The following is a 22,585-nucleotide window of genomic DNA, read 5'->3' as shown; positions in this document are numbered from 1 at the left end:
TTAAGGCGTACAGCATAATGACTACTGTGGCATTCTAATAGCAATTTCCTATTTTTTGTTACTCCTTCTACATTTATTAATCAAGCTTTTTCTATTAGGAAGAGCTTCCCTTCTCCCCTTTCCCTTTTTATTCATCCAATCATTTATCAGCAGGGACTCCTGGATACTCATTTGCTGTGTTATAATCCAATACTATCATTATTTATTTTGTTGCTCAAATTGTTCCAGTTTTGGCCATTAGGTGCTCTTTCAAGTTGTCTCCTGTGTCCCTCAGACATGCCATTTTCTCCCTTTTTTCTTGAGCACTTCCTTACTTCTTTGGTTTCTTTTATGGGAAAAACACATAGGAACCAAGACCTGGGTGCTGGGTGTGCTCACTGCTAAATGTGTCCCTCCTTGTAGGTCCCCTCAATGGACAAAACAAATATATATGTGTATGTATATCAACCCTTGTCTGTCCATCCGTCCATCCACCCATTAAACAAAAAGGCATGAGTTCACGCTGATACCTTTAACTCCAATCCAGCACCAGAGTTCACGCTGACATTCCCTCTGCTCATTCGCCATGTCCCTCTCCAATAGCGAGGAATCTCATTATCTGCAATGTGTTTGCCTACTTGCTCAATTCTACTCTGCATGTAAAGTAGCTTCAGAATTGCTAGTCTGCACTATGGCGAGGAATCAGTTTCCTGAACACTGTGTTTGTGTTCATGTATGCTTTGGATTTAGTGCTGGGGTGTCCAGTGAAGACATGGATTTCCAAAGCTACTCAGCAACTTTCTTCCCCACCTCCTTCAGGATGTTTATGCCATTAGTGTGTAACATGGTTAGGGTCACTTGTCACAGCCTATACCTCATCTTGGGTTCCCTCTACATTCTGGGGCGGGGTGAGGTACGACAGACCTGTGAGTTTTAACAAATGCACAGCCAGTTGCGATTCCATCACCAGCGTAACAAAGAGAACATTTCTCTCACTCAAGCATTTCCCTCCAGCTGCCTCTTTGCAGTCAACACATCCTGCAACCTTAGCAAATACTGATCTGCTTTCCGGACCTCATGTATTCCAGAAGTAATGCCTTCCCAGAACAGAAGCACACAACATGCAACCTTTTAGCTCTGGCTTCTTTAACTTAGCAAAATGCATTTAAGATCCATCTGCATTGCTGCATGAATCAAGTTCATTTTTCTTTATTGCTGAGTAGTATTCCATTGGGTGGATGTATCATAGTTTATCTACTCACCTGCTGAATGACATGGAAGTTGTTTCCAATTTTTGGTGAGTGTGAATAAAGTGTAATAAACATTTTCAGACAGGATTTTGTGTGAACTTGAGTCTTTATTTCACTTGGGTAAATAACTAAGAATGGAATTGCTGAGTAATATGGTAAGCTTATAAGATTATATTTAACTTTATAATAAATTGCTGCATTTTCCAAAGTGGCTGCACAATTTTACATTACCCTCAGCAACGTGTGAGAGCTCCGGTTACTCTGCATTCTTGCCAGAACTTAGTATTGTCAGTTTTCGTTCTTTTAATTTTAGCCATTTTAACGGGTGTCTGATGTGTTTTTAACTTCCTAATGACCAATGAGACTGAGTGTTGTTTCATATGCTATTTGCCATCTATACATCTTCACTGGAAAAGTGTTTAGATCTCTTGACCATTTTAAAATTGGGATGTTTAACTTCTCATTGTTAAATTTTGAGAGTTCTTTATGTATTCTGGATACAGCTCTTTATATATAATTTGCAAATATTTTGTCTTTTCATTGTCTTACCAATGTCTTACCAACGTCTTTCAAAGAAACAGTTTTATTTCAATAAAGTCTAATTTATCAATTTCTTTCTTTTATGGATCATGCTTTTGATGTCATATCTAAAACCTCTTTCCAAACCCAAGATTAAAAAGATTTTCTCCTATGTTTTCTTCTAGAAATTTATATTTTAGAAATTGAAGTATAATTGACAGGCAACATTCTATCAGCCTCAAGTGTACAACATAATGCGTCAACACTTGTATACACTGCAAAATGATCACAATAATCTCGTTATGGTGACAGATGTGTCACCAATCTATGGTGACAGATGTGTCACCATATAAAGTTATAGAATTTTTTTCTTGTGATAAGAGCAACTTTCAAATCTGCAGTACAATATCACTGACTATAGTCACCAAGCTGCACATTACATCCCTATGATTTATTTGTTTTATAGATGGAAATTTGTACCTCCTGATCCCCTTCACCCATTTTGCCCACCTCCCAACCCCCCTCCCCTCTGGCAACCACCGATTTATTCTCTGTATCTATGAGGTTTGGCTTGTAGTTTTAGATTCCACATACAAATGAAAGCATATGCTATTTGTCCTTCTCTGACTTATTTCACGTAGCATAATACTCCTGAGGTCCACCCATGTCGTCACAAGGAAGATGTCATTCTTTTTTTGTAGCCAAATAGTACTCCATTCTCTCTCTATACCAGTTTCTTTATCCAATCATCCACGGATGCACACTTAGGTTGTTTCCATATCTTGGTTATTGTAAATAATTCTGCAGTGAACATAGTGGCGTACATATCTTTTCAAATTAGTGTTTTCGTTTTCTTCAGATAAATACTCATAAATGGGACTGCTGGATCTTATGGTAGTTCTATTTTTAATTTTTTGAGGAAGTTCCATACTTTTTTCCATAAAGGCTGCACCAATTTACATTCCCACCAACGGTGTAAATGGGTTCCCTTTCCTCCTCATCCTCACCAACACTTGCTATTTCTTGTCCTTTTGACGACGGCCATTCTGACAGGTGTGAGGTGATATCTCATCGTGGTTTTGGTTTGCTGCAGTCCCCGACTATCACTGTGGATTTGTTTATTTCTCCTTGAAGTTTTTATCAGTTTTTGCTTCATGTATTTTGAAGCTCTGATGTTAGGTGCATAAACAGTTAGGATTGTTTTATATTCTCAGAGAATCAACCCCCTTGTCTTTATGCAACATCTCTCTGAAGCCCTTGTTCTAAAGTCTACTGTGTCTGACCTTAATATAGCTTTCCAGTTTTCTTTTGATTCCTGTTAGCATGGTATATCCTTTCTAACCTTTTACTTTTAACCTACGTTTTTAATTTTCAAAATGGGTTTTTGTAGATAATAGGTAGCTGCATCTTGTTTTTTCATCCAATTTCACAATTTCCAAGTCTTTTCACTGGTATACTGAGATCATTCACATTTAATGTGATTGATGTAGCTGGATTAAAATGTACCTCTTGCTAGCTGTTTTCCATTTGTTCCATCTGGGTTTTTTGTTTCTTTTTTCCTCCTTTTCTGCCTCATTTTGGGTTAAGTGTTTTAAATTACATTTTAACACCTCTACTGACATTATTGATACTTCTTTAAAAACTTTTACTAATAATTGTCCTAAAGTTTACAATATACATCTTTAAGGACTCAGTTTCTATCTCCAAATAGTATACTCCAAATACTATAATACAGAAAGAATTTACACAGTATATTCCTAATACCTCACTCCCATCCTTTGCAGTATTTTTACATGTTATACATGCAGAATACTATTGTTGCTTTAGTTAGTTATGTTTTACAGTAATTAAAAATAAGTAAAAACTAAAGTTTATTTTATCTTCATTTATTCCACTTCCAGTGCTCTTCATTTCTTCGTGTAGATCCCAGTGTTATGTCTGACATCATGTTCCTTCTACCTTTACAAATTCCTTTAGGATTCTGATAGAACAGATCTGCTGGCAATACACTGCCATAGTTTTTGTTTGAGAAAAATCTTTGTATCTCCTTCATTTCTGAAAGATACTTCCCATCGCGTGTACCATTCTGCGTTGACAGTTTCTTTCCTTTGAAGATGTTGCTCTTTTGTGTTCTAACGTTCACAGTCTCTGAAGAAATGTCTCCTGTAATTCTTATTCTTATCTTTGTTTTTCTGTAATCTATCATTTTCCTCTGGTTGCCTTCAAGATAGTCTCTTCGGTTTTATTTTAGTTTGAATATGACATGCCCAAGTGTGTGGTGTTTTTATATTTTGATTTTTTTTTTCTTTTCTTTTTTTTTGTATTTACACTGCTTGATGTTCTTTGAATCTGGAAAATCAGCCATTATTTCAAGTATTTTTCCCGGGATTGCAATTACTCATATGTTAGATCATTTAACCTTGTCCCCAAATTCTTAAAAGGCTCTATCTTGTATGTTCCTTTCTCCTTGTGTTTCAGCTGTGTTAATTTCTATTTATCTATCTTCAAGTTTACTGATTCTTTTCTTGGTTGAGTGCCCACCAAAGGCATATATTCATCTCCAGCATTTCTAACATTTCCATCTGATCCTTTCTTTCATGTTCCATCTCGATGCTGTGATTACTTCGGCGGTTTTTGCATGTTACCTACTTTGTCCGTTAGAGCCTTTAATGTATTTATTATTCAGAGTTATTTCCAACATCTGTGTCCTACCTGACTCTTGTTCTTGTTCCGATGACTGCTTTGTCTCTTAGGAGGTTTTTTCCGTGCTTTTCATATGCTTCATAATTTGCTGAAAACTGAACATGTGTAAGACAGTGGGGACTGGGCATGCCTTTCCTTCCACTAGGTCTGTGTTCCGGTTAATCTAATTAAGCTTTAGGCCAGGTCTGAGGTTTGCTGTTGCTATGGTTTCACTCAGTGTATTACAGCTTTCAGATCCCTCTAGTGACACGCTGCGCTTCAGGTGGCGGCTGGTTTCCTGAGAGCTCTTTTCTCCAACATCTGCTCCACTTCCAGGCTTTGGTCTTCCCTGCACTGTGCCTCAGAGAAGGTCTGTCTCTCGTAGGTGACTTGAATCAGTCACTTACCTCACTTCTCCTTGCAAGTATGTGCCTCTCCTCAGATTCCAGGCCTGCTGGCTGCCCTGTAACCTCAGCACTCTGACGGGTTCAAGAAAGAACACGAACTTGCTGTCCGTCTGGCTTTTTTCCCCGTAAGTTTGGAATGACGCTCTTTCCAGCTCTCCCTGAGCAGGAACCAAAGCACTCTCACTCTGAGTTAGTGCAGTGTATGAATCATCTTCTTTCCCTTGGGCTTTGCATCACCCTCGCAGTAGAACGTGCAGTTTTCCCTAATTTCCCCAATTACTTCTCTGGCCACTGGCATCGGTCTGTATAGCTGAGGAAGGGACTTTACATCCCTTTGTTGTTCCTTGCCTTTCCACAATAAGTTTAAAAGTTTCCCTTCTTATTCTATTCTAAAGCATAACCTGCCTTTATAAGAAAGGTAAACATACATACTTAAAACCTTATGTTCTTGTGTGCTCCAGCACCCTGTAGATAATAAAATATATATATACAATGACCATTTAGTATTTTCCCTTTCATTGGTGTATATCTCTACTCAGTTTCTAATATTTAAATTACAACGCTTTCTATCTTTAAGTCACCTTCTTGTTTCTCTTCAGTAAAGAGTAATGAAGACTTTTTTACTAGCTCTTTAAACTTGGAGGTCTTAAACTGTTAATAAAAACAAGATGCCCAAATAACATTAGTTCTCCAAAGTTATTCCAAATGGCATTACTTCCCCCCAAAGTCGCATCCTATGTGTGTTAGTCAAATATAGTACTTAGCTAAGTAGTAAGAAAATTTCAGTTTCTAAAACAGCAGCCTAAGTACACAGAGTTAGGTATTGCTTAAATTTTATAAAATGTTGAATGATTGAATATGGATGATGCTTAAATATATAGCCTTCAAAACAACAGTACTGATGGTATTACTAGACCAATGCAACGACAGGTGATAAGAAACGGAATAAAGCAGGAGGTTAGAAAGGATTTCTGCCCTGAGAAGAAATTCCAGAGGTCAGGATGTAAGACTGTGGCACTAACACGAGGCCGTAGGCCTAGGCAGCAGCAGGTAGCACTGACTGGATCAGACAATGAAGAAAACATCTAGAAATTTTAGATTAAAATCTCCCCAAAGAATTTTCTCTGGCAGGATATGGAATAATGATATACAACAAGAGAGATATTTAAGATAAATTCTTTTGTGGGGGAGATCTGATGGTTTCACGGGACCAAAAAAGGTTGTCGTTTCTACCTTGTGCCCTTACATCTACAGCAAAAGAAACAAACAGAACTTGAAACCTCCTGCCAAGATGAATAAAAACCCCAAAAAACTAAAGGACGGGACTTGCTGCGTCTGGAGGGTGTCCTACGGGCTCCCAGTGATATCACCTGTAGGAGCAGCAGTTTGATATTTTTCTTGTGGCAATCATATCAAGTCCTGAAAAGTACAGCTACTATTATTATTATTGACTTTAGAGAAGAAATTTCACCCTACTGTGTAGAACACCCACGTTTGACAGTGGTAGAGACCGTCAACGACATTTAGGTGGCCAAAATCTATAACGACTTCCCAAATTATATTGATATTAACATTCAAGGAGGAAAATTAAGAGAAAGTTATTTAAGTTAAGAAGTTAGTATAATTTGATCTCTATATTATAAAACTTTATATATACAGAACTATATAATGCACGCAGGTTAGCTTCTCAAAATAACGTCAACTATCACGACTGATCCAACTCCTCTGGGGTGCTCCCTACCTCATATTTGAGAAAAGTAAACATGTAATCAAGAAAAAGGCCAAGTTTTTCATTCAATTTAGGTCACAAACATTCTCCATTTGTTTGAAATGAAAGGGAGGGATTATCATTTTAATATACTTTATTATCTGAAATGTATTCTAAAATTACCTCTTTTGGTTTACAGATAGCTCATATGGAGGTAATCTACGAATTGGGTGGAATTAGCAGAAAAGTCAATTCTTTAGCAGAAGTATACTGTGACTACATTCTAATACCATTTAGCTTTCGGGACAGTATTTGCTGCTGCCATTGTTATTAGTAGTAGTAGTACTGTTACTTTTGTTATCTGGGCACGTGAACCTGAACAGCAGCAGCCCAGAGTCGTGGCTTTGTGAGGGCGGCTCTGGGAGGGGGGCGGGTGACCCTGCTAACTCACCACCACGCTGTCCCGTGCCGGTCCCCATCACTTGCTTCTTTGGTGATTTGGCCCTTGACTCGATGTACAGCTGCTGGCCTAGATTCTTGATTTTGTTTACACTGGCATAGACCTGCTGCAAAGTCAACTTAGGGGAAAGAACGATAAACAATGTTTCAAAGATTACAAAAATGTGCATTAAAAGATACATAAATGAAATACATTTAACTTTTGGTTCTCTGTAGACAGAATGACTGAAAGCACAGTAATAGCATTAATTCAGTCTCCTGCTGCACCACAGCACACGAGGACCGGTGAAGCTTCACAGCAATCTGTCCACAACATGCTAATTTTTAGGAAGCACACAATTAACCCAAATATCACCTTCTAAAGGTGATATTTTCTTTTTAGAGACATTTTCCCAAACCAAAATGGATCAGAATGTCTATTACCAGATCAGATCTTCCAGACGAGAACTAAGAAGCCACACGCGTCGAGGTACGGAACCAGCACCGACACGTTACGGGTAACGACACAGGAAGGAAAGGACACGTGCTCAGAGGCACATGTGTGCTCGCTCACCGCTGCCTTCTGCACCTCCTCCACGCAGCGCCCGCTGGACTCACTGGAGGACGCGGTGCTGAGGTGATGCTCCTGAGACCCGCTGCTGCCCGGGCTCCCATAGCCACTGGATGCGCTCCCGTGAACGGGCTGCAAGAGAGACGGGCCCGTCGCAGCCCCGGGCGATGTGGCCGTCAGAGGAGAGACTCAGCATTACCTACCTCTGAGCTTACCTACAGTCATCACAAAATTAAGATTAAAATTCCTGAAATCCTAAATGAGGTGTGTGAAGGGTGATGCTGACATGAAAGACATTCCTCTCTCATCTCGGTAACTCTCAAGGGCAGAACCTACTTTCCTAGTCTAGGTGGGTATTTCTAGAACGACAAATGTTTTAAAAGCCACAGTAAATAAATTTAACAAAACATGAAAATAAACTCTGGCTCTTTATGCTGAGTTTGGAATAGACAGAACAAATTAAATATATACTGTACTTTTCCCCAAGAACCTCAGAGATACTTTATGAACTCTAGAGACTGTATGAAAGACATTTTGAACACTACTGGCTAACAGTTTTAGTGACACCATCAGTAAATGCTTGACAAGTTTACTGATTGACTCGCTAGTAGAAAGCATTTTGGTATTTGTTTTCAACAAGCAGTTTTTCCTACTTTGGCTCATAATGACTAGAGATACAGAGACCTGCCAACCCTCTCCCCACCTTTAAAACTGTAATTATTTAAAAAAAATAGTGAAGCCAAAACACTGGCCGCATCTGGAATACAAGAAGGATTCTCTCATTTAGAAGTAACTTCTCTATCTTATTGCTTCCTATGACTCTGTCATCTTAAATTGGATTCTTACAAAAAGTCCTGTGTATTTAACACAGAAAAAAGGAAAACAAGATTAATGAAATTTAATTTGAAAACAAAAAGAGGAAGACAAAAATTTCTGGAATGTAGAGGGTAAGGACTTCTCTCTCCTCACAGTTCATTACTGTGAAGTGACTTTACTAAGACTGAATGTTAAAATTAAAGACAATTATGGGACTATTATGTTTGTTTTTTAACATCTCTCACTTTACCTGTAAGAGAAGTCTGTGAATTTGTTCTTGTAATTCCGTTATGTCTTTGTCATTACTGTTCATCTTCTTTATTCTGGTGGCAAAGACATCCCCATTTAGTGGACTCCTACAAAATGCCAAGTCAAAGACGGAGTCAGGCAATTTCAAGTTCATGTACAACGAAGGCTAACGTGATTTTTAATAGAAAATTCAAACAATAAACCTATGCTTTTACAAAGCAGCTCTTCAACTCCAAATATAGAAAATATGAAGCTCAAACTCTGTTCATAGAGGTAGAGAAAATCATAGGAAACAAATGAGGTGTTAACCGTCTTCTTTAGTTTCTCTGCAGCTGTAATCATTCTACTGTATCTGTATAAATTTAAAATCAGTGGTAGGTAACCCCCTAGCTACTAAAATACCTTCAACAGCTACTGGTCTCAGAATTTAACATGAACTGAGTAACCTACTGGCTATGAGAAATTTTAGGACCTTAAGTTTGGCAAACACATTGAATGCTTAATGTACCTAATCACTCAAGCTACGTAGTAAACATGATTCTGCAGGCCACCCGTGTGGTGAACATGTGGTTGCCACAAAATCTTCAGTCTTATTTATATCCAAATTCTAGAGCATCTGAAATCTACCACGGGAATACAGTGAGGCAGACGCGTCAACAGAAAGAGCAGCAGAGACAAGGGACTGACATTCACTTAGGCCCCTCCACGTGACGGGAAGTGCTGTTTTATGCCACACACCAAGAATAAGTGACATTTCTACCCCCCACGACGTGCCGGGCGCTGTGCCAGCTGCTCCACCAGGTACCCCCTCCTCGCTTCCCTGAGCCAGACCCCGGCTCGGGTCCCCCGCTGTCGCGTCTGCCCGCTGCTCCCGAGGCCCAGAGTCCCGGCTCCAGGCCGCACACTCTCGGCCACCACACTGTCCGGCCTCTCGGCACCTCGGTCCTACGAGTGCTGCTAACATCGGACGTGCCGTGGGCCAGACACGTCACCTCCTGAGTCCTCGCGACCCTGGGAGGTAGGAATCAACCCGGCAGAGGTGAAGAAACTTGCCGAGTTGCCGTGGCCAGGCGGCCGGGTCGCGTCTGAAGCCACATGCCCGACCCCCGAGCCGGCTCTCTCTCCTTTTCCTGTTACGCGTCCTGCACGCTGCCTCTCACACCTCAGACACGCGGCAACACTTCCCCAAAGACAGACACTCCTAGCAGGAACGGCGGGACGCCAGCGGGGTCACGGGAGGCGTCAGGAAGAGGCCGCGTCCCCGGCACAGGGCCCCCGCCGGGTGCCCCCCGTCCCGCCCGAGAGCAGACCCTGGGAGGCGCCAGGCCCGGTCTGGCGGCACCGGCTCCGCGATGCGGGACGCGGAGGGCCAGCTGCACCTGGACGGCAGCCTGACACTGGCACGTCTCAGGTGCCCCTCCTGTCCTCCGCCCCCTGCCCCCGCCCCCTGCCCCCGCCCTCTCCCACCCGCCGCTGGGCGTCAGGCTCCTCCCACGCTCCGTTAGCTCCTCCCCACGTCACAGAAGGGTCCCTGGGGGCTAAAGTGCATCCCCGAGTGCTGTGAGCCTGAATGGCTTCCGGAGGCATCTGGGCTGCTGTTCAAGTGCAAGGCTGAGTGGAAACAGAACGTTCTGATTTGTGCTATGAGATGCGGATGTTCCCAGGGGTGACCCTTCCGACAAAACCAAGTTGGGCTTTCAATCACCAATTACAGAACTCAAAGGATTCACCGCCTTCATCAAATGGTGTCAAGCTCGGCATGACGCGTTGGCTGCGGCGGACGTCAGGAAACGGGTCTAGGAGTAAAGAAGGAAATGTGGTGTCCGTCTCCACTTTGCAACCTCCTGCCTCAGTGATCGCCGGGAAAGTGACTCTGTTTCACAGGATGCGGGTTTGTTTTTTTTTTTTTTGTAAAATCAGAGGTAACGGCACCTAGCCTCACTTCCCACAGAGCTGCTGGGAAGGACCTGAAGAGAGCCGGACACTCCCACAGCCCCCTCCCTACTTCACTGTCACACTTTCCAAAACTGCCCGCGCGTCGCAGTGCCATCGCTGTTTTCCGCTCTCCCATACGCGGTGGGCGGCAAAGGGAACGTCCGTTCTGTTTATAACCTCAGCCTCAGCCTAGCACAACGCCTGACTCAGCAGGTGGCCCGTAAACACTTACTGAAGGAATAAATGCATTAAAATGATTTTATAAACGTAATAGATAATTACTGTTCGATGAGAGAAATTAATACCTACTAGCCTCTAAACTCTTTCCCTCACATAATCCTGGATCTTGAGATGCAATTATTGGTGTAATTTTAAAAAACACTGAAAACATTGGGAGCACTAATATGTCGGTTTATTCCATATATTTTTAATCAAAGAACTGAAAGGATGGCTTGGAGAATGAATCTAGGATGCACCTCTAGCACTGACAGGGAGGTACTCAGACCGGTCAACAGACACCCAGATGGACGTCTCGTCAGAGGAACTGTACTTGCTTTGGGGTTTCCTATATTCATCCTAAGCAACCATCTGATTTTTAAAAAATATTTATTTATTTATTTATTTGGCCGTGCCGGGTCTTAATTGTGGCACGCGGGACCTTTTTTGAGTTGCGGCATGTGGGATCTAGTTCCCGGACCAGGGATCGAACCCGGGCCCCCTGCATTGGGAGGGCAGAGTCTAAGCCACTGGACCACCAGGGAAGTCCCCAACCATCTGATTTTATTTTCATTTCCCAAGAGGTCTCCCTACTGGGGAAAAAAAAGTCCTTTCTGAGCAGCATGAATAGCACTTCCTTGGCAGTCATATTCGTTACCTCAATTATCCAGTTAGTTTTCTACCATAAATCAGCCTCATGAGTCAGGGCGGCAAGGAGCCCGATTCTTCCATTAAAGCTGCAGACCTGCTCTGCTGAGAGGCCAAACCCTGGAGCACAACAAGGTCAGGGCAACCTGAGGCCTATCTCACTGTGGCCAAAACATCACTCTATCACAATATTACACGTGATAAAATACTCTTACTGGGAGATGTACTGTTCTGTACACACAAGTTTTATGCTTCTGTGTACAAAGTTGTATAACAAAATACAAAAGACAGAGTTGCTCAATCTCAGCATGACACTGAAGAGTTAAGTATAATTTCCACTCTTAAAAGAAATAGACATCAAAAGGAAACTTATGGGCCGGTTGAGAAACCTCTAGGTCAATTTTAAATGGACCACAAAGTCCAGGGAGTAGGAGTATCTCCGATTACAAGAACCGCGGTCCAGGTTGCTCTGGATCCATTCTGCAAGGCTGTTATATGTACAGGTAACAACAATCAAGCAGGCTCGGGTCAGCCATGCTGGCAGGAGAATAAATATGAAAGAATCTAAATATTAAAAATAAAGATTTAGGGACTTCACTGGCCGTCCAGTGGTTAAAGACTTTGCCTTCCAATGCAGGGGGTGCAGGTTCAACCCCTGGTCGGGGAGCTAAGATCCCACATGCCTCGCCAAAAAAAACAAAACATAAAACAGAAGCAATATTGTAACAAGTTCAACGAAGACTTTAAAAATGGTCCACATCAAAAAAAAAAAAAGATTTAATAAAATTGACACATATACGTGGAATTTGACAGCAGAAGGCTGATATAAAAAATTTTACATGCTCACTAAAGAGAACCTTAAAATTCAGAAAAGGAGAAAAAACAAAACTTCACCCAAAATCCCACTATCCACACATAACCAAAATGTGTATTTTATTTCCTTCTAATCTTCTTTTTCCTATTTCATAGTGTTCGTGCTTTAAACGTAATCATAATCATACTGTATAAAAAATTCTGTATGCTGCTTTTTATATCATCTAATATATCAATTTCCCATGTTATATACTCTCTGTAAAAATTTTTATCGACCAATATAATAACATGTCAAGTAGATATTTCAGAATCCACTTAATGACAGACATTTAAGCTATTACAATTTAAAAATGCTGCAAAATCTGTCTTTTCTTTATAAGGCTTTCTGTATTTCGGCTTCTTTAGAATATTCCAATAAGGGAATCGTTAGGCCAAGGAGGTAGAAATCTTATAAAGCCCTTGATACTTATTGCCAAACTGTCTTCCAGAAGCACTGAAAAAAACCTGTCCTTCGTTTAGTTCATGTGTCAGTTGATTCAAAGGGGAATCAATGGGCCAAAGAATATTATTTGGGAAAAGATTTTTTAGAAAATACGCAAACTTATTGACTTACGTTTGCACTTTATGCCGACCAATTATGAAAGAAACCTTCCGGCTCCATGGGTTCACAAAGCTGGACCAACTGGAATCCAATACTATGTAATCCCCATTTTGAGAACAAAATCTAATGGGTGAATGTTCAAAGGGAAGATGGCCTGCATACTTCAAGACTACATAAAATAATAAGACAAAATTAGAATTTATTTAACACAGATATTGACTGCAAATGTCTTTTTTTAAGGCATTTATTTGTAAATGTTTTAGAATGTCAAAATAGAAAAAAAAAATTGTTTCAGCAGTTCCAATACATTGCTTACCTGGTTAAAGGTTAAGCTCTAACGATTAGAGCTTGTGAGACCCTCTAGTGAGAAATGAAGTGACAAACTTAAAAAGATCCATGAAAAAAAAATGTCCTCCTATAAAGAAGTAGGTCCTTACCTTTTTGGTGTATGGCGACCATCAGAGAACGATCTTCCGGGTGCAGGTATGTCAGGATGGACGTTCCAATCAGATCCTGAGGTAGGTAACCCAGCAAAGGCACTGCTCTGAGCACAGACACAGCACAGGCAGCATGTCACACACACCAAGTAACTCATACCTTATATACTTTCAACGGTACTTTTCAGCTAAACTCTAAATATGACAAAGGGTATGCAAAAGATGTTCATTACAGCATTTATAAATGCTACAAACAACCCAAGTGCCTATGCTGTGGGGAAATAGATACACAATCTAAGAAGTGTTGGTCATCCGACATATTGCATCAAAATCACCTGTGAAACTTCTAAAAAACAGATTTGCAGGCTCACCGCAAGCTTACTAAATCAGAATTTCTGTGGTAAGACTAGGAGTCTATATTGTTAACAAGTTCCTCAGAGGTCTCTGATGCTCTCCATTTCGCTGCCTTCTAAAAAGTCTACAAAGATCACATCATAACAGAAAAATGCTAGTGATGTTAAATGAATAAAGCAGGCTACAAATTTATACAGAATAATTAAAATTATACAAAAACAATGTCTCCCAAAAAGTGATATCAAATAGACAACCGGTCACAAAGCCATTTGTAGGATAAAGGTTCATGGGAAAATTCTGATGTACAGGCACTCAAGATGACTTAGAAAAAACTGACTCCATAAACATTTTCTATGTGTGCAAATTCACAAATACTTTCTAATGCAATAAACTTAAGCTGTTTTCAGAATAACTTCAGCTAGAATTTTCTTACTTTCTACAGATTATGTTATACAAAGTATCTCACTAATTACTGTTTAGTTTCAGGGTAACTAAACGGTAATAAACCCATTTCCAGATGTTAAAAAAATTTTTTTAAAGCTTTTTTTTTTTTTTGGCCACACCACTCGGCTTGTGGGATCTTAGTTCCCCGAGCAGGGATTGAACCTGGGCCCTCGGCAGTGAAAGCATGGCGTCCTAACCACTGGACCGCCAGGGAATTCCCTGTATGTTAAAATTTTTTAAAAACCAAAATTAATAAGTATCATAACTGTGCCAGGTTTTTTGACATTTTTGCTTATGCTTATCTGTGGTACGGTACATTGGTTCTCAGATTTTCAGATTTCACAAATAAGTAAAATTTTTAAATAAATGCGGGGGGAAATGGAGGGTATGAACAGGGGATAACAATGTTTTGTTTTTCCAAATAAAGGTATTAAAAAAACAACAATAAGCAACAACTATTATGTACTGTCACTAACTCTTTAAATAAGAAAGACTATTTTAATAACCAAAAAAAAAGCAGGAAGGACGTTAAGTTCAAAATAAGTAACAGTTCTTTACACACAGAAAAATCTGCCTTATTTTTCTTTCTCTTTTCCCCCCTCACTTCAGGCTAATAAAAATTCATCATAAACTGTTTGGGAAGCATCTGCCTAGTGGAAATAACACTGGAATAGGACTTGGAGGCCAGAGCCGTGGTCTCATTTGGACCACAGTCATCTAAAACTATGTGGTCCACGTTCATTGTCCTCTTGTGCAAAATGGAAAAATAATTTCTGACTTTCCTAAAGCTTTGAAATAAATAGGATAACGTGTAAATCTTAGAACTATAACATGTAAGATATGTACATTAAAAATTTACACCACACGGGACTTCCCTGGTGGTCCAGTGGTAAAGAATCCGCCTTCCAATGCAGGGGACACGGGTTTGAGCCCTGGTCCGGGAACTAAGATCCTACACGCCGCGGGGCAACTAAGCCCGCCCGCCACAACTCCTGAGCTCGTGCACCTCAGTGAGACAGCTTGCATGCCGCAAACTACAAAGCCCACGCGCTCTGGAACCCACGCACCGCAAGGAGAGAGAGAAAACCCGCGCGCCGCAACTAGAGAGAAGCCCGCGCGCTGCAACGAAGAGATCCTGCGTGCCTCAACAAAGACCCCGTGTGCCACAACTAAGACCCGACGCAGTCAAAAAATATACATAAGGAAAATAAATAAATATTAAAAAAAATTTACACAACACAAATTTCAAACTAACAAAATTCAAATGCACAAATGAATAGATTCAGCTGTATCATGTTACGTTTAACGTATGTTAAACGTTATGTAAACTTTTAAATATTTTTATTTATTTTCAGAAACAAATTTCTTTTAGGCATAAAGAAGTACTTACCTTTCATCTATTTCAAGAAAAACACACCCGGGAGTGTGTGTTGTGGTAAAAATTCTTTTATCCACTGGGATTCGAGGAGCTATGGAAACCAGAAAGACTGGTTTAAAGGCAAATACCTAATTAACTATCCACTTAACGTATTAAAGAGGGAACAAACTCTATACCTCATGGCAGAAATCTCACCTAGGGACCTGGCCTTTGAGCAGCCAAAGCTAATAACTTTCATTATTAACCACATTTTAATTAGGTCAAAACGTGATGCCTACTAAAGTTAATTTTAAACAGACAGAAAGTCTGTGTACATCGAATAGCTTACCCATCACAACCTAACAGTCAAAGCTGGGGTCACTTAGAGTTCAGGATGAAAAAGTTTCATCGTATTTAGTGGTTGAATACAACTAAGCAAATAGGATGTGAAACGTCAGTACAATAGGTACTTATTTAATCTGTAATAAAATTGGCACGGTCAGTGCTGCTATAGTCTGCTTTGACAACGTAGTGATCAATACATTAGGGAACAATTTGAGCATGACACTAATTCCGCATTTGCTTACGCACGATTTCATTTTCAAGAAACACGAGGTGAATGCAGAAAATAGCAGCCAGTTGAATGGAGTCACTTAGGAACGTGAAGAAACACGCACACACCTGAAACATCCACCTGCGGCCTCTGTTCACCAGTGTGCCCTGAGCCACGCCCGTCCAACCTGGTGATGGAACTTTCCCTCTGATTTCAGTCCGCCTTCCCCTCACTCCTCACAGTAATGCACAAGCTGCAGCCCTTCCAACACCCATGTCCACAGCAAACTGCAGGGTTTTTCCGCTGTGGGGAGCCACATTTATTGTATCACTTGTGCATTTCTTCATCATTTAATGTGTAACACCGTGTTACCATTTTATGAGATTCCCCTCTTATTTTTAATGTATGGTTACTTGAGTGTTGTGCCTCTAAACTCATTTTTCCCATAAGCCCTGTGGTTTGTGTGATTTTTTTTGCACAGGATGGTAAGTTTTAGGAAAGCATATGTCACATTACAGCAGAACCAACTGTAATTTCAAATGATAAATGGAAGCTGCTTCTGTATTGATATATGAATTCAGCAATGTTGTTCTGCCATTGGAAGACATAAATTATACTTTTTACTCAGGGGGCTTTCAAAACACTTAAAAAATATAAATTCATTCTTGTGACCTCTGTATGCAACAATTTCAATGCTCTTCTGTCACACAAGACAGAAGCAAAAGGCCACAGGATGGTCACCAGGAGAGAAAGGATTAGAAGACTGCGCACCTGTGGCCAAGTCTGTGCTCAGACCCCTGGGCCATGCTGTCCTTAAAGGAGATGACCACACAGGAAGTCAAGGTCAGCAAACAGAAACGTCAGGGAAAATCAGCTCAGGGCCAAGCTGAAGACAGTGGCTGCAGTAAATAGGCTTTCACGTGCTTCTTTCTGATGTGCTGACACGTCACATCTGACCTAAACGCAGACGCTCCTGACCTACCTTCGTAACCAGAATGAATCTTCTCCACCAGCGTGAGACAGCAGGGCTCAGGCTCCGGGCGGGCCGAGCTGTGCACGTGAATCAAATAGGGGATAATCCGGAACGGGCAGTAAGGCTGCCCCAGCTCCCGGGCTTCCCCTCCACTGAAGAGAAGAAAAATGGTTCAGTGCCGGTCCTGACCTGTTCACTTAGTCCAGGTGAAACAAGGCCGGGGAAAATGTTTTGTTGCTAATTTCCAAGGGAGACATGTCCGAATCTAAAATGTTTAGACATATTTATTTATTTATTTTTGGCCGCGTTGGGTCTTCGTTGCTGCGCGCGGGCTTTCTCTCGTTGCAGGGAGTGGGGGCTACTCTTTGTTGCAGTGCGCGGGCTTCTCATTGCAGTGGCTTCTCTTGTTGCGGAGCACGGGCTCTAGGCGCATGGGCTTCAGTACTTGTGGCAGGTGGGCTCAGTAGTTGTGGCTCACGGGCTTAGTTGCTCCGCGGCATGTGGGATCTTCCCGGACCAGGGCTCGAGCCCGTGTCCCCTGCACTGGCAGGCGGATTCTTAACCACTGCGCCACCAGGGAAGTCCAAAACATATTTATTTTTAAAAGGAGGGAAACGTTAGTTTAAATTTTCAATAGCCACGGGCAGTGATACTCGTTTGTTATTGGATGAGTAGGAGGCTTTCTGGAGAGCCGGCTCACCAAGGTGAGTGTGAACCACTCACTAATTTCAGCGTGACTTTCTGCTCCTGCTGGGAAGAGGGGCAGGCACAGCCACCTGTCTTGCCTCGTGTGTCTAAACCAAGTACCACATGGCGGGAAACAAGGTCCCCTGGGATCGTGCCCCCAAGCCAGCCCTCCGTCAGCCCTTCCTATGCCCTCGTTCAAATGACTGATTCAGTCCCACCGCTTCAGCCGCTCCGCTGCCCGGCGCAGGCCTGGTGTGCGGCTCAGCATCAGCCACGGAGCCTAGCTACAGGGAGATGGCGGGGCTGGACCCTCTCCGCCAACCGGCACGGAGGCTGCTCGCTCCCTCTCAGGAGGCTCCCGGGGGCGAGGGGTCTGCAACAACCACACAGGTGTCCATCCTGTTTCATCAGCCTGGCTGCCTGGAAGACGTTTCCACTTGGAGCTGCCCGAACGTCCCAACCTGTATTTCACGCTCCCCCGTTTCCGCCCATCACACCTCTCCTCGCCGACCATCATGAGCACGGATGTTCGGGGGTCTCCGGCCCCACCCGCACTCTCGCTCCCGCCCCCCTCCCTCTCTCTTCTCTCCTCTAACTCCAGAATCTCCTGTCACTTCTCCACTCTCAGCCGTGACCCTGCTTCCTAGGTAACCGCTCAGAAGAGCGCCTTCTCCTGACACTCACCTGCGAGCATCTGTACTTGTGCTAGTGGCTCCCCTCCCATTTCTGTGAGTGCTTTCTCCAGGCTCATCCCATCCTGAGCTTCTCAATGCCATCTATACGCCGATGAGCTGCACATCTGTCTCTAGCCCGGCCTCCTCCCCTGAACCCCGGGCTCCTGGACCAACGCCTCGTCAACATCACGAGGCAGATTTCTACTCGACACTGCACGCTCACCTAAAACTAAGGCACACGTTCTCCCCTCTGCTCTCGAGGCAGCTGCTTGTCCTACAGTTTCCTCCTCCCCAATACATGGCACCTTGAGCCAAGACTCCGTCACCTGACTACTCTTTCTATCTCGCACCCAAAACTAACCCACCAGTATGTGCTGGTAGGTCTCCCCTACAGAAATACCCAGAAGATCGAAAGTGCCTCCACGTCCACCTCCACCGCCTGGTCCAGGACCCACCATCTCCCAGCTGCACCGCATCAGCGCCATGCCCCCCCCCCCGCCCACTCCAACCTCCCACCCCGGCGCAGGACCTTCTGCACGGCACCCGACGTGAGCCTTCCATGATCAATGACATTTCCTTCTAAGACATGAAAATGCCCTATCCCTACCCACTGAACAGTCCTGAAGCAACAAACCGTATGGCAACAACCACCCACCCAGATCTGGCCTCCGGGTGAGCAATGCTGTTTCCTGGCACAAGGAATGGGGGATACTGAAGAAATGATGGACCCAGGTCTGGGGCAGGAACCGTCTAGGTTGAGCCTGGGACGGCAAATGTGAAATCAAGGAAGCTGTCAAAACCACCGGGGACTGTCACCAGGCCAGGAGCTAGCCTAGCTGACCGGCGGCTCCCGCCGGCCACAGAGGGGCAATGGCAGCACCTCGGGGCACGATGAGAACCTTCTCTTTAGGATGGGATTCTAAAACAGTGATGGAGGAAACAACGAGAGAGCTCAGATTTGCTTCAAAATAATGAGATGGGGGGTGGGGGGACCGAGGTGGTGGCACAGACGACACAGGACTGGCCACGAGGTTAAAGTTATTAATGCTGAATGATCAGTGCATATCAGTTCATTGTACTATTTTTCTCTACTTTTATATTATTTTGAAAATTCCCAAAGTTTTAAAAATAACTAAGTGGCTACCCTGAATAAAACATTTCATTCAGAAGTCAAAACGCCCTATGGTCTGGCCCCTGCTTCCTCATCTTCTTCCCCCCTCCCCCCTCCCACAGGCTGGGCGTGCTCTGCCCCAGGGCCTTTGCACTGGCCTGGAATGCTCTTCTCTCAGACACGTCTACGACTTGCTCCCTCACCTCCTTCAGGCCTCTGGCCCCATTCAGGCTTCTCATTAGAGAAGATTTTCTTGACCACCCTGAGCACACCAGCAACCACTGCCCAGAACCCCCTTACTCTGCTTTTCTGTTCTACGTACAACTTATCACAGCCACCACGTGTACATTTAGACAGCTGTTTATTATTGGTCTCCCCCCTACAGAACCTAAGGTCCATGAGGGCAGAACTTTGTTTTGATCCCAGCACCCGTAACAGTGCCTGGCTCAGGAAAGGCACCTGAAAATATCTACCAACATAACAAACACATAGAGCGCTTACCACGTGGCAGGCACTGCTCTCAGATCCTCATAAACAACAACTCACCTGCGAGTGACAGAAAGAACCTACATGGCCCTCCCCACACATGCACACCTTTCCAGGTTATCCCTCCCCAAGCATTCGAATACTATTAGCGCGAGTCCCCCTCAGTTCCATGGAGTGTCTGAATGATCCATTACCAGGATTTCCCTTCCCCAAATATCAAGAGCATTTAGTAACCTCAATACTATTGTTGGTGATCATAACGTCATTTAAAACCATTTTTTCTTTTTACTTTGAAAGTAACATTAACATATCACAGTAAATTTGGAAGAGAAAAAAAAATCACTAATAAATCCTACCAGAAATCAACTACTATTAAAATTTTGATCTCTTTTCTTCTAGTTCACTGTCACTGGACCTTTTAAGTCCTCATAAATATACCTATCTTGCTTTCTTTCAGGTTGTTCAAAATTTCAAAAATTAAGTTTAAATGTGACTGAAAAACAAAAACCAAACAAAAACAGAAGAGCCCCAAAAAACTGTCATCTGAAAGTATATTTAATGTCCAGTAACTCTCACATGCCCCTGGGTTAAAAATGATCTTTCTGGTCTCTTCCCCTATTGCATTATTATCTACTTTTCTCATAAGTACATGTATCTTCTCCTCAATCAAAATACAAACTTCTTACAGCAAGAACCAAGTCTTGTCTTTTGTATCCACAACAGACCTAGCTGAATAAAGAATCAAAATAAGTACCAAATAAAATCAGAGGGATAAATTTGGAATTTGGGATTAACAGATAAGGACTACTGTATATAAAACAGATAAACAAGGACCTACTTTATAGCACAGGGAACTATATTTAATATCTTGTAATAACCAATAATGGAAAAGAATCTGAAAAAGAATATATATATATGTATATATATATGTGTGTATATATATATATATATATACACACACACACACACACACACACGTATAACTGAACCACTTTGTTGTACAGCTGAAACATTGTAAATCAACTATACAGTCAATAAAAAAAATAAAAATTAATAATAAATAAATAAAAAATAAAATAAAACCAGAGCCCACTCCACCGTTCCTGGCCTCCAGGAGCTCCCATACTCACCGGATCCTGCAGAAAAAGGATTTCACCGGAGCGAATTCATAGTATGAGGCTGCTGGAGACAAACACACGTGTCAGTGTCCCACCCCCACGCGGCTCCTCCTCAAACTGTCACTACACAAACGGGAGACTCTTTTCAGAGACAGAGCTACTCTTGATTAAAACAGGACTCTCCTCCCTCACTAAGATCTAGTTCCATCCAGTATTTTCCCAGGGCTTTTTTGCGTTGAACAGTAACCATCAGGTGAGACCCTGAGAGCACCTGACCAAGGCCTCTCCTTGTCACCCCCTGCAGTCCTGTCTGCATTTCTACTCCTGGCCGGACTCACTGCTTCAAATGTCAACGTAATCATCCTGTGACACAATTATTTCGCTGGTAATATTCTATTCCCCTGTAATAGTTTGGACATGTCTCAAAAACTGGGAATTCAGATTACTTAGAGCTTTCAGGTAGAGGCTATATACATTTCTTTCCTTGGACAAATTCCCCAGAGCTGTGTTCCTAGATTAGATGATATCATTTCATGACTCTCATCACATATTGGCAAACTTAGCTCCAGCAGATGGTACCAATTCAGTGTCATTAATAACACTTTCTCACACCCCTCGTGCCAAAGGTTTTGCTTCAATTTTATTGACTTCGCATTTATTTTATTGATGTGTGAGGTGGTAACTCAGAAACGTTTAAATTTGTCCATCTTAGGAAACTGAACTTATTTCCAAGTGTTTGTTGATTACTTTATTTCGTCTGGTAGAACTCCCTGAATATATATCTTTTGGGCATCTGTTCACTGGAGTGAAAAGTTTTCAGTTATTGAAACCAAGGAAACGTTTACAACCAAGGAGATGTTTTTAAAAAAATATACACTGAAGGAGCATCTACAACGAGGATTCTGAAGAACCAAAATACTGAACATGGTCCAGGTGTTTGTATTCCTAAGGAAAGGATCATAGGAAGAATAAGAAAATGGGCTTTTGAGTGATCAACAAAAATGTTCACAATTAAAAAAAAGCCCTCCAGTTTAAAAGTAAAGGGACCAGTGACCAAACTACTGTAATTCGTGAAACTATGAAAGTTACAGGCCCAGAATTCTGAAGCCAGAAGTTCTTACAGAATGTCTGTGAGAAATAACAGAAAGAACTTGACAAAGTAAGCTAAAGAAATTAATTACTCTAAGATATGCTATCATCTTAACATAGAAACTGTTTCTGGAGTTTCTATGGAGGAATTAAGTCAAGATAAAGATTTTTCAAAAATATCCTTGATTTTCTGAGCTGATTCTCGTGGGTGGGAACCGTCCCTAGGTGACACCTTCAAACGCTCGCCTTTGTCTGAGGACAGTTCTCCTGCTTTAAGGCGCAGTCCCAGCAGCTGTGGGTTCAGAGGGGCTCTGGATTCACACTGCCAAGGTGAAGGCCGGCTCTATACTTGCAGGCAGTGTGACCTTGGCATCTCTGTGACCATGGCAGCTAAGAAAGGGCACAGTTGCTGACTCTGAGGGACCTGACTGTTGCCTGAGCCCTGCTTCCTGCAGGCTGCTCCCGGCCCC

General features: G+C 42.4%; 1 protein-coding gene across 11 annotated transcripts in view; it reads right to left on the bottom strand.

The window, feature by feature from the left end:
- Positions 1-22,585, bottom strand: part of PER3 (period circadian regulator 3) — a 63,723-nt gene that overhangs the window by 34,522 nt on the left and 6,616 nt on the right. For 7 of the 11 annotated variants that reach the window (XR_011073451.1, XM_068538801.1, XM_068538803.1 and 4 more), the window contains exons 6-13: positions 21,039-21,090; positions 16,960-17,102; positions 15,458-15,536; positions 13,270-13,376; positions 12,845-13,001; positions 8,621-8,726; positions 7,558-7,686; positions 6,997-7,123 (exon numbers count right to left, since the gene is read on the bottom strand). Coding sequence is in view for 10 of the 11 variants with exons in the window: in XM_068538801.1 (XP_068394902.1) it covers positions 6,997-7,123; positions 7,558-7,686; positions 8,621-8,726; positions 12,845-13,001; positions 13,270-13,376; positions 15,458-15,536; positions 16,960-17,102; positions 21,039-21,090 (900 nt within the window). In the remaining variant the exon portion in view is untranslated. The remainder of the gene's footprint in view (positions 1-6,996; positions 7,124-7,557; positions 7,687-8,620; positions 8,727-12,844; positions 13,002-13,269; positions 13,377-15,457; positions 15,537-16,959; positions 17,103-21,038; positions 21,091-22,585) is intronic. The other 4 variants (XM_068538802.1, XM_068538810.1, XM_068538804.1 and 1 more) reach the window with 3 other exon arrangements.

This window comes from Eschrichtius robustus, chromosome 3 (genome assembly GCF_028021215.1).
Source record: "Eschrichtius robustus isolate mEscRob2 chromosome 3, mEscRob2.pri, whole genome shotgun sequence".
In the NCBI taxonomy this organism is placed as follows: Eukaryota; Metazoa; Chordata; class Mammalia; order Artiodactyla; family Eschrichtiidae; genus Eschrichtius; species Eschrichtius robustus.
Note: the sequence above shows the minus strand (reverse complement) of the source record. Positions and strands in the feature narration are given on the sequence as shown.